This window comes from Aphelocoma coerulescens, chromosome 4 (genome assembly GCF_041296385.1).
Source record: "Aphelocoma coerulescens isolate FSJ_1873_10779 chromosome 4, UR_Acoe_1.0, whole genome shotgun sequence".
NCBI lineage: Eukaryota > Metazoa > Chordata > Aves > Passeriformes > Corvidae > Aphelocoma > Aphelocoma coerulescens.
Genome location: NC_091017.1, coordinates 21747857 through 21760589, shown reverse-complemented (window position 1 = coordinate 21760589; position 12733 = coordinate 21747857). Strand labels below are relative to the sequence as shown.

The window sequence follows — 12733 nt, the reverse complement described above, 5'->3', positions numbered from 1 at the left end:
ATAATAACATCACTCTTGTGGCATCAAACACTTCAGTTCATTACTTAACTACCAGCATATCTTATGTAAGAACTGCACTCAGAGATGTTTGATTAACCCCTGTCTGACTTAGCTAATACTTCATATGGTTGATCTGAACAAATGATTCTTTTCAGATTCCTGGTAGCACCAGTTTTAATGGCTGGGTCATTTTTAATTTTGTGCCTGTGACAGATCATCTTACAAATCCCTCAAAATATAATGAGTTCAGACATACTGTATGTAAATTGTTTTGTAGAGAAAGGTCAGAGATCCAACAGAGCTGGAGGCTGAATTAATTTCCCTTTCAGGTGAAAATTATTGTAACAGGTCAAGACTGAAGTCACTGGCTTTGCAGAGATCTTCAGATGGAAGACAGATTTCCTCCCTTCTCCTCATACCTACTGTGGTCTGAGTAATTTTTCTGAAGTGCATTTTTTGTATTCGATGGTGCTGGACCTTTGCATCTAGCAGCTGAACTCTCTTCCTTGTCCAAGCGTGGAGACAGGCTTTATGAGCATATATTTGCATAGTGAAAGTTTAAAAGGTGAAGGCAGGAGGGATCAGTGATGGCTGTTGTGATAGAATGCAGCACAAGCTTGTCAGACCAGCAGGTGGAAGGTGGAAACTTTTACTAGGAGCCTTATGTCAGTTGTTACCTTTTGCTAGCTTGGAATTTATAAAACAGCTTCTTGAAATGAGGATACATTTTTTAAAGCACTGTTATTTCCAATAGACTCCATGTGTTTACTTTTTAGAAAAAACCTAAGTAATAGCTATTCCAGTAGCTTTGAAGGAGGGCATGTGTTCACATACAGCTGACCTGATGTCTGAGCCAAAGTAGTGAGCTTGCTTTTTCACAGTCACCAGCATAATGTTTCTTCCGTAGTCTATTTTTGGAAGGGGTGGTATGCTCATCATTCACAGGAAAGGTAACAGATTTAGCAGTGCTTCTTTCCACCTCCTACACACCATCAATGAGATGGAGTTTTTAAATCTTAGCTGTCTCTGCAGATTTTTCCCTGAGCTGCATTTCGGATGTACGCTTTGTCATGCGGCTGGTTGGACTGCTGTAAATGCCAGCTGTTGTCCAAACTGAGAAATAGGGGAGGCTGGGAGAAGTAATGAAATCAATTTAAAAAGCAAAGCTTAGACCTTGCTTTGGAATCTAGTTGGAGTAATGTAAACATCTTGATGACAGTTGAGTAGTGGTGGATTTGTTTTTTCTTCTTTTCCCAGCCTCTGTGTTCCTTAGCTCAGCTGTATGCCTCTAGATTGTGTGTGGTACATTATGGGAAGGGAAGTGACTGAACAGAAGCCTTTGCAGGCTTCCTGAAGCAGAATCTTTCAGACTTAGGAATTCATCCTAGCATTCAGGCTACAAAGAGAATGTGGAGAACTATTGGTTGTACTTGAAGTAAAATGGATGATCAGTAGCTGGTCAAGGTGCCAAGTTAATGTGTTCTACAGAGACTTAAGGACATTCAGTTACTTCAAGTTTTCCCTGTTAATCTTGGATTTAAAGTTGGCCTAAGAAAACAGTAACTGATTCGGCTGGGATTGATTTGCATCCTCTGGTTAGGAAAAGTCTGTTTGTGGAATCAAAGCTGATGGAGGGGATGAGCTGGGTTCAGGAAGGATGGAAAGACTTGGTAGGAGATGTTTGATGATTGGGGAATGAGTGGGAGGAGGAAAGAGTGGCCATATATGAGAGAAGGTAGTTCCCCCTTTGCATTCAAGCACCATGAGAGAACCTCTTAATCCTGTTTCCTTGGGGTATGGGATGCTGGCACAGAAATCCCTCTCCAGAAATCTGTTTCTTCTGCTGGGAACATGGCAGAAGGACTCAGGCTGTGGTATGGGATGTGCAATGGATTTACCTTTCTTGTATACCCAGCAGCTTTTGCCACCAAAATAGTGGCTTGGAAGTCTAGCTGCCCTGGATCTTGGATATTTCAGCCTGATGTTTTGCCTTTTTGGTAAACATTGGTAATAAACATGAATCCTATGGGAAGAAGAAATTGCATTTCAGTCTTTTTTTGTAACTGCTCTGTATCAGTCCTAGTGTTGATCCCTTTGATAATTGCCAGGAAACTTATTTGTAGCAGAACTTGATGAGTGCTGACTGCTTTTGAATGTCTATCCTAGCACCTAACATTGGGCTAGTGTGGAAAAGCAGGGCTTTTGAGTGATTGTTTTACAGGGACATAGATTCAGCTAAGACTTCAAATTATCTGAAAGGACTTGTACTGGGTCCATCATGTCATGTCCTCCTCTTCTCCTTTCATGTTTTACCCTTCAGTGCCTGAGGCCTATTTTGAGCTCTGTGCAAACCATCACATCCACCCAAATGTTCCTAGATTGTGTGCTGGCATCTCACTAGCTCATCTAATTAGTATCCCTTGCCCCAAGGAGAAAGAAACTAAACTGATCAGATTCTGAGGATCTTGAATTTGGATGGGTTTGTATGCATGAAAGAAGGACAAAAGAAATTTTTAAAGATTATTAAGTTTAAGAAAAATCCACAGCCATGTGCTTTGTGTTTATTGATTATCCAAGTTTAAAATAAAATCAGAATACCTTCTAAATTTTCCAGTGAGTTAAAATCTGTTCTTACTGAGCCTTTGGTCCATCTGTCCTGCAGACACTCTTGTGTCCTGTGCAGGACACCTATCCTTTTGGTTTCCATAGCGTGCACAGTGTTTGACCAGCTATTTCATCAGTCCAGTACAACATCATATTGCTCTATCGCAGAGTCATAGAATGGCTTGTGTTGGAAGGGACCTTAGAGATCATCTACTTCCAACCCTTCTGCCTTGGGCATTATCTAACCCCCCTGCTATTATCTTCCCTGCTCCTTTGTCATGATCTCTGCAGCTGTCCTGTGGAAGTAAAGGTGACTGCCTTGTACTGATAAGACACCAATCTCCCCTTTACCAGGATGGCAGGAGGTGTGACTGTCTGTCATTGGGACTGAAACTGGCACTTGAGGGAAATGCTGACTGTTTCAACAAAGTACAAAGAATTTACCCAGAGTGTTTGGTTTGTTATGTGCATTCCAGGGTTGTAATCACTTCCTGCCCCTGACCTGCCAGGTAGACTGGTAGGAGATCAGAACTGGATTGGTGCTTTCCTGCTTTTCTTACACATCATCAATGTCCAAGTCAAGATAGGCTTTTTATTACCCTAATGCTCAGCTTCATTTTTGTAAATCTGTCAAAGGCTGTCTTGCTTGCTCATGTGTAAATAGGTACAAGGCTTTTATCCACAGTGGCTATGCAGGAGAAATTGAATATTTAGTTTGGCTAGATATATCTTTATTAAACTATAGCGATGATCCACGAGAAGTAAGAGCTCGAGTTGAGTTTTACGGTTATCTTTACATTTAGTTGAACGTATCTGGCATTCAAAGAGAGAAACAAACCTGTCATAGCATTTACCAAGCATCTTTCAGAAGGAAGAAAACTTGAAATCATTTGTATTTTTCTGTTTTGACGTGAACTGTCGACTACTTGCAATAAACATTTCAGTGTAGCTGTTAAAATGATGATTGTGTTTCAAGCTACTGTATGTAGCATATTTATGAAGAGCTTTTTTGTTACAGTATCTCATCTGTTATGTCCCTTATGTAGTTTCTGATTGTGATATCTGAGATGCATTGGATTTTTGGGGTTTTTTTAAAATCTCTTCTGGAGGAGAGGCAGGAATTTGGCTGGCTCATTTCCAGATGTTGTGGCTTGAACTATCTGTTGGTCACTCTTTGTTAGAAGAACACACTGTTCTTTCACAAAGTGTCATTCTGCATGTGGCCAACATTTGAGACTGGTTTGAGAAGTGGGGGCAAAGAAGTGCAGAAATACAAGTTGTCTTTGCCCTAAGAGGTGCTATCTTCCTAACAATGAGGCAGTGCATGAAGTTCCTTCCCTCACTTGTTTTGCATGAGTAGCTAACAGAAGCTTGGAAGGGCTTCTAGTAGGGTCCATCTAGTAGGATCCAAGCTGTGCAAGGAATGAGGGAGATGGACCAAGAAAATTGTGTTTTGGCTGATGGCTTGATCTGTCTCTCTCAAGAAGCACAGCTTGCTTCAGTTCCAAAATCAAAGGACAGGGGACCAGAGGTGCAGCACTTGCATGCTCTGTGGACTAGCATTGGAAAGACTTGGGATGTTCATGAGAATCATTCACTGAAAAAATATGCTCATGCTTGAGTGCATGATTCTTGGGATTGTCTTTTTTCAGGGGTGCTAAACAAGCCTATGTGCTTTAATATATCAATATTAAAACTAAAGGTGCATCAAGGGCTCTTCTATTCTTTAGCCACCCAACAGTGCTTTGGTGAGCAGGTAAACAGAACTGCAGTCGCTGGGGCTGCTCAAGAATATGGGAAGGTGTCAGTGTTTGGCAGCTGATTGCAGGAGAAACAAGCAGAAGTGAATGGGCATATTGATAACATAAAATAATCTAAAGTACATACACGTGTATAGAACTGGTGAGGTAGAACTCTAGTGTATTTTAACAATGCTAGCACATAATTTTGTAGTTGCTCTGATTGACAGTAGGCTTTCTCAGTCAGGTCTCTTTAAGTGTGTTGCCTACAAGGAGTGCATAGTTTCATTAAGTCAGCCCTTGGGATATTGCCATATCTGGGCTTTTTGAACTCTGTATTTGAACAGTTGGGACTTGTTTCTCCTTATCTTTTACTGTTGGAGCAGTGCATGCTGCAGCGCTCAGGTTTTTGTTAATAATCTCAACCATCATCTGGTAAAGTTGTATATGAGAGAGAAATTATAGTAATTGCTCTTGACAAAACAAAACCAAAACCCTGAGAGTTTTGCCACCAGGCATTACTGAGTAATGATTAAATAAGTCTCTAGAGGGTGGAAATAAATAGGATGTGTAATTTTTCTGGCTTTAAAATGTGACATGAAATTGTTTTGTTCTTCGTTGCTCCCTGTATTGTTCTTTCATAGCATCTTCTCTGTTGTGGGAGTCAATGTTAGTCATCTGGGAAGCTGCTCTTCCAGAGGCATCAAGCAGTAGGTGGATGGTATCCAAATAGTACAGAGCAGCAAATAACATCACATTCTTATAATGAAAAATGGTGCTGGGGTCTGTTAAATTCATCCCTTGTTCCCATTTGATGTCTTTGGCTGCATGAAGAAGGGCTATCATGAGCCTGTCAGCTGTCAGTTCTGTCTTGTACTCTTGATCAACCTGATATGTCTTCTAGGTTGGCAAGGTTTTAAAGCAACTAGAATTGACTAAGAACAAGAGGGTAAGGCTGGTACACTGACAGCTGGTGACAGTTAAGTTTTCTTACTTCCTTTGACAGTAAGTTTTTATTTCACTGCTTGTTCAAGCACCTCAGCATGGACTGTCACTCTTTGACAGCAAGTACAGCAAGTAAGGATGATCTTGTCAGTCAAACCTACTCAACAGAAGACTTGTTCCATTTACTTGGTGTTTGATTTCTATTTTGCCTTCTATTCAAGATTGTTCTGATCTTTGAGTACTTCATTATGCCATATAAATAGTTTTGTTTTTCAAGACTGTGTAGACTGAACGTCTGAGAATGAGATAATTTGGCATGGCCATATTTCTTACTGAATACTTTGTTCCACTTCTTGGTCGCCAGTAGTAATGTAATTGGGATATTAGTAAAAAGTACAAATGCCAGGCAGCAGGATACTCTTGTCAGATGGAAACTGCTTCTTCAGCTGTGAATATATAAAATAATGATCAGTCAAGCACTGCTCATAAGTGCAATTAAAAAAAATAGCACAGATGTTAGCTGTGCTTTTGGACAGATCATCCAGACTGTCATCTGTTCGCTTTCCTGAAGTACTGTTGTATCTATATGCATTTAGTCTATTGTGATGGCCTATACTGCCTTTTAACTTCTTTTCCCTTCTGAAAGATCACTATATTAACTCTGAAGTAAGTAGTAATAATTTAGAACTCTCCTGGTCTTTTTTTTTTTACTACTTTCCCTTTCATCTTTCCCAAGCCAAGCAGTTTGGTTCTTCATTGCCTCAGACTCTGAAATACAGTAAGCTATTAGAGTTGTCTTCAGACTGCCAGAGAAGCAGACAATTACTGTAAGGTGATGGGATTTTTTTTATTTGATATGAGATAGTGATCACAAAACTGGTGACCTTTGAGTTTTTCAGTTACTTTATGAAGACTGAATGGTAGAATAGCCTATCTCCTAGTCCTTGTCCTTCATGTCCATCACTGGAAAAACAGATGTTTAGGTGGAAATGGAACAGAGTGAATTTTGTGGCTTGTATGGAGTTTATTATTTGAAATTTTTTCAGTCTTAGTGCTGGTAATCAAGGATGGAGACGGGTTTACAACAAAGGGGCATTTCGGAGCAGTAGATGTGCAGCTGTTAAAATATCTGTGAGATGTGTGAAACTTTGCACCAAAGTAATTACACTTTTAATTTCAGGGAAATAATTTTGCCTTGCTTGTTTTATACATACCTTCTAGTGCATACTAATTCTTTCCTCCTTGTGATTTAAGTCTTATCTTACTACTTGGGCTGTATTTGAAGTGTTTCCTGCCAGAACACATATGCAGTAGCATGAGATGTGATAGCAGTACCCTTCTGTGCATGTTTTTCTCAACAACTTTTTGTTCTGTGTCTTATTATTTAGACAGGATTGGCTCAAGTGCCATGCATAAATGCCTATTTCTGTTTGAGAAAAGAGATGGGAAACTGAATTGTGTTCGGTGCCAGTTAGTATTTAAAGATACAGTTAAAAAGTACATATTCAGACCACCTGGACAGGCATCAGTCCAGACATGATAGGTACAGGTGCTGCAGAAATAACTGCATTTGCATGGCCCTATTCCATTTTAAAAGATGGTGAGTCCATGAGTTCTAGTCAGTCTCCCAGCATTATGTACATTACCTTTGAGTCCAATCCTTGTGGAGAGTAAATCACTTCACCTCTTATGTGGCTGGGGAGGAGGATGCCTTGTGCCTTAGTGGGCTGCACTGAAGAGAAACACATGCAGACCAGTGTTGGCCTGAAGCTGCTCTGCTGATACTTTTCTTCCTGTACTTCTAATCAGGGACCAGACTTCACAGAAACCATGTTCCCAAATCACAGGGGTTGTCCTCTAAGCAGCCACAGTGCTTTCCTCACACACAGTCTGAACTGTAAGTAGAACACAATATGTTTTTTAGTAATCCTTAGGTGAAGACCCCTGTAATGGTTGTCTGAAGTCACACTGTATCCAAAAGAGTGTAGTTTGGATGGATGGAGTGGAATACACCTCTCAAGGCTTTGCAGCTGTACAAGTTTTGTTGCTTTGGGGTTTACTTGTGTTTTATCCAGGAAAAAAATGTGACAGAAATGTAGCTCACTAGAACAGGATCCTGAAACATCCAAACTGACAGAAATCATTAGTCCTTACACTCTGAAAAGCATGGGGATTATTTTAAAGAACTTAAAAGCAAATGCCACTTTTCATCTTCAGAACAGATGCTTCTACTCTGTTGGAAATGCAAGGCAGGAAGCTTGGATTTGTCTTGCTGTTTGAGAAGTAGAAAAATACAAGCTACAGTAATTAGTCCTATTAGTAGTGTTGATGTCAGAGTAACAAACCTGAAGCGGTCAATTGTCTGCCAAATACGGACTTGTAAGCGCAGGCTCACTACCACTGTATTGGTTTAGGCACCTAAAGGTATTGTTTAAATGATTTATTGGAACATCCTCTGGGGCTTCACCTGCAACTATTTACTGGCTAATACACAGTAGCCCTCCTAAAGCATTTTAGAAACTGTGCTGTCTACAGTTCCTGAACACTGAAAGAAATCTTAACTCTATCTGTCTAGTCAGCTGCAGCCCAACCCGGATGAATTGCTTCTCTTCTTAAATTTAAATTTTCAATTGGGTGATGACTGTCTTCAACTTTTTTAGGATTAAAGTTTCTTATAGTTACAGGGAAACAAAGTGGTAGCATCTCTTTGAACAACATTTTTATTTAAAACCTTCTAATACAAAGGCAAGGGGGAGTTGCACAGAGTAGCATAAAATTCAAATGTGGCACTGAGTTGAGTTGTTCAGACTCAGAGCTGCATCTTTTGATATTGCTGCTTCAGTGCTCAGCATTGGGACAGATTTGCCATGTAGATTTAAGTTGTTCATTGTGCTTCTTGAAATTACAACCATTGCTGAAATGTTTGAAGTTTATGGTCGTATTATTTTGTTGATTTTTGGAAGGAAAAAATGTGCATTAGATGTCTTAGTTCTTTTGTTTCTAAGTGCATCAGATGTAAGAACCTAAGAAGAGTTACAAACATTGGTGTGGCATGTGAATCTTGTCTTGAAGATGCAGGGCATTCATGGCATGGTTTCACTCTTCACTTGCCAGGAGGGATTTTTAGTTGAGGGACTTCCTAACTCAGAGGTGTCACCACATTGTAAGAAAAGTGCTGTGTTTCCATTTGATACCTCTCAGCTTGTCCCGCAGTTATTTGAATCCATGTAACCTTCTGCAGCCAGTGTCCCACTTGAAGATTTTTATGTGGCACCAGTGATTGTATTTGATGTTCTTTAGTTTTCATCTGTGAAGACAGCTGATCTATCTTCCCTTGTCTCTGTGCTGTTTAGCAGGCAAAGGTCAAGTTGATGATCAAAGAAATACCAAATCTGAGCTCTTTGAGATGCTCTTCATCCTGATATTTTTTGATGTTAACTGAGTTTCTATTTGCATTTCTTGAAAAATATGCACCTTGCAATAAAATGGGAAAGAAGGGGAAATCCTAGATTTTTATGTAACTTACTCATCCAGTAAAGCTGTCTTTTTCTTGTCTTAGACTGTATAATTATAAGAAACTGGGGAGGAAAAACAAGAATAATCTTCCAGTCTTGATAGCCTCATAGCATTTTCCTGTAGTATTTTCTAATATTATTTCAAAACTTTGTTATGCAGAAATTTTAGCCATTGTATCCATAAATGATGTGTGAACAGATTTCAATTTCCATTAATTTACCCATTATTCAAAATTTTTTGTCTGTTTCAGCCTGTCAGTTGCTCTGTCTGCTGTTTGCAATTTGTTATTTGCACTGTGCATTTGGTCACTGATCGCACAGAATGCTCTTGCTCTTGGATAAAAAGTCTTCCAAGCTCACAAAGCCTTTTTGAAGGAACTGTGCAAATACATTACTGCATGCATATTTGGAGTGGCTTCTCATATGTGTGATAGTAGAATGTAAATAAAAGGAATGGTGAATGCCATTGAAATGGTTACAAAAATTGTGTTTGTATGAGTGTTTGGGAATATTTTGTAATGGCTTAGTGTGACTGCAGCTTCTCATGGATACTTTTTTAAATAGCCAATATAAAGACAGTGCCTTCAAGTTGTGGGTATTATGGGCTTTAGCTGGATGCTGGTTTTGCAGCAAGACTTACTGAGATAGTTAATTGTGCTGACCTTTAAACTGTTGTTCTTAGTTTTCAGACTAACAGCTGGAAGTGGAGGGGAGATGTGGCATCTCTGAGCTGTCATCTGGGTATTTCTGGGATTTTTGCACATGTATGTAACAGTTAGACTTGGCTCACATTTTCAAAATTTCCTGCTACAAATAGTTGTGGGGGGTTTTTGAAGTGAAATTTTAAGCTTACGAACAAATTATTTCTGGGATAAATTTTGGGAGTTTTATGCTTGAGATTCAGTTTTTAGATTTGTGTTCCTGTTCTGCTGCCAGTAATCAGAATTTCTTCCACTTCATTACCACTTCTAAATCTGTGACTAGTATGCTGTCTTTTCTATCACAGATCTTTTAAGGAAGATATTTTTAAAAAATCCTTTTAGTAACTGATGAGACACCTTCCTTCAAACTGAAACACTGTCATTTATTGTTATTCTTTCTTTACAGCTTAAATTTAAAAGGCCTTGTTTATATTCAGATCAATTTGACTTACTTTTTAAATCAAGATTTTTGAGGTACAGCACCAGCTGCCTGGGTAAAATCTAACTAGAGTAATTTAACTGTGCACCCTTAATCCACTAATTTTATGAGTCTCTGCAAAAGAAGTAATCTTGTTGGACGAGATCTGCTCTGGTGTTTTATTGCCTGTGCTTCTGTTTCCATCCAGGAGCAGGATTTTCAGCTGTGTGTAGTTGTTGGCCATTGCAGTCAGTGGGAGAGTTACTGATTTTTCTCTGAGAGAGCAACTTTAGTGCCTCTGGTGCAGTTCCCAAATCCCCACCCAGACTGCTGACTTTGTTCATGAAGCGGCAGTGGTTGTCACTTGACTTCCATCAATGCTCATTTTGGACCACCTAAAGATCTGGTCAAGTATTTGATAGGAAGTTTGGTCAGAAGGTAACCAGACTTTCAAAATATCTAAGGTATTTCACTTCTAGGGGTTTGGGATTTTTTCACTTTGTTTGTGTAGGCTTGTACTGGTTATTTTACTCCTTCCTCCAAAGCAACTGGAGGGAAGGTTTCCTTCAAATGGGATGCTCTTACTCTGTCTCTAAGGCTGTGAAAGAGAAGCAATGTTTGCATGAGAAAGAGGAATAACACATTTTAGGTTTTTAATGATGCAGTTCTCTTCTATCAACCTCTGCTCTCTGTGCCATGGGGGCCTGTTTTTGGCAGTGGAGAAGCAATTCAGTGAAGATTTATTTGTGGATAACTCTGCAATTCCGACTATTTCTCTGTAAAAGAAACTTAAATTGCTGGTTGTCCTGTTAAAAAGCACCAGCTAATTACTTTGTTTCCCTCTCAGCAGCAATAAAATAGATGAAATCATTTTAGCATTAAAATTAGGTCACTGTCCAAGGCAGTTGTTCAGTGACCCATTATTAGGATTCTAACTTCAGGGTGTCTAATCTGAGATTAATTAGAAGTGTCCTGAAATACATATTCCTAAAGTGCTTCCAGTTGGGCTCCTCAGTGTTACTAAATCTGAGCCACTCTTAAATGAACACAGCCTTGGCCAAAATGTCCAGCAACAAAAATTCCTTGAGTTGGTGATTAAAACCCCCCACTCCACCCAAATGCGTGCCATAAATAAGTGACATACTCCTACCATGACAGAATTAGTTGAGGAGAAAGAAGACTCATGGTAAAACTCGTAAATGTCATCTTTGTTAGCATGGGACATGTAGGAGCCTTTTCTAAGAAGGAGGATTCAGTGCTCTGTGAATAGATGAGTACAGTATGTAAAGGCTCGTGACTAACATAGTAAATCTCAGTGCCTTGCATTATGCAATATAATGTTGGGAATGCTATTTCTCACTGCTTCATTTGTAAGACATACTGTTCTGCCAGCTACAACGCAACCCTGAAATTAGTGCTCCTTTGGGGAAAAGGAAATGAAACAAGGTCACTGGTTTCATTTGTTCGGGCCTCTGAGGAAGATGGGATTTTGTTGTGTTCCAAACAGATGTGGTACAGAGCTGTAGGGGGGCCCAGGGACTCTGAGTGCATAACAGTGTGAGCACAAATGAGGGCAGGTCAGAGAGAAGCCCTATTCACTGTGGCCCTAGTGAGAGAACACTGAGATGGCATCGCCCCCTCTCTGGTGTTACCCTCGCTCAGAAGTGGGAGTTGGAATCCATCATGGACTGCTAACTTTTGGTTAAAAAGAATCTTCTTGTAGATAAGATAAACTTCTTAGCCAGACCCTTCAATTTTAAATACTAATAGTTTTACCACCATAGAGTGACTGAGAGAAAGCAAAGAACATATAAAACTGAGATTTTTCCAAAGGCTGTAGCCACTAGGACAAAAGAAATGATAACTATCTTGGAAGTAGAGGAGATGTGCTTTTCACTATGTTGACTTAATATTCTCCTTTACAATTGCTTAGAGTTCCGCATCTTTTATGTTTCAATTAACTTATTCCCCATTAAAATAAAATTTGATATGTAATTCTGCAAGTTTTACTAGGGTTCTTGGTAATTTTTTGAATGACCTGAGAAATTCTTAAGGATTCTGACTCGGAAAGAATCAAGACAAACTGAGATTTCAAATGGAGGTAGCAGGGAAATAAAAAATGGCCACAATGTGTGTCAAAAATATCTCTGTGAACATTCTAGTGATGAGGTGTGCCTCTTGCTGGAAACTGTAAGAGAAATCACTGCACGACTAAAGCCTAGGACTGCATGTTCTGCCAGCATAACTGTACTGTGAACAACCTGACCTCAGTATCAGCTACCTGGGGAAGCCTGGCCCAAGAGCTTTGCTTTTGTGGTATGGCCACCAAATGTCCCAAGGAGGAACATGGAGATCACAGGTGATATGCTTAGCTATACCTTGAGGACTTAGCTCCAGATTTTCCTGCAGGAACAGAAAATAAACCCACATAGTCATTTGAGCAGAAAAGAAGCACTGATGTTGCATGCTCTTCACCTTAATTTTTCTTCTTCTTCTAAGGGCAATGAACAGAGATGCCAGGGTTTACAGAAAGAATGACAGGTAGTGTAGTTCCTGCAAGCATTTGGTGGGCTATTTTTCTTTGTCTGAAAGCATGGGAGCTGAATGAATATCAGAGTTTATAAATCACACTAAGTGATGAGGGATTGTGGCTAAAACAGAGATACACAACTTGTGGCTAAGGTAATGATGGGAGCTGTGTGACTGGGAAAACAATCTGTGTTTTTCCAAAGAACAGCATGTGAAAATAATACAAAAACATTAGTTCAACAAGCAAAAAAAATAAAAGCAGTGTCAGCATATAAAGTGATC

The 12733-nt window shown here is 39.6% G+C and overlaps 1 protein-coding gene across 5 annotated transcripts in view; it reads left to right on the top strand.

The window, feature by feature from the left end:
* The window catches only part of SNCA (synuclein alpha), a 63627-nt gene that overhangs the window by 25934 nt on the left and 24960 nt on the right, over positions 1–12733 (top strand). The window contains exons 5-6 of one of the 5 annotated variants that reach the window (XM_069013046.1): positions 7098–7185; positions 9486–9545. The exons of 2 other annotated variants lie outside the window; for them this stretch is intronic. In XM_069013046.1, the coding sequence (XP_068869147.1) occupies positions 7098–7185; positions 9486–9532 (135 nt within the window). In that variant the 3' untranslated portion in view covers positions 9533–9545. Of the gene's footprint in view, positions 1–7097; positions 7186–9054; positions 9158–9485; positions 9546–12733 lie in introns of those variants that run through there. 2 more of the 5 variants (XM_069013044.1, XM_069013043.1) reach the window with 2 other exon arrangements.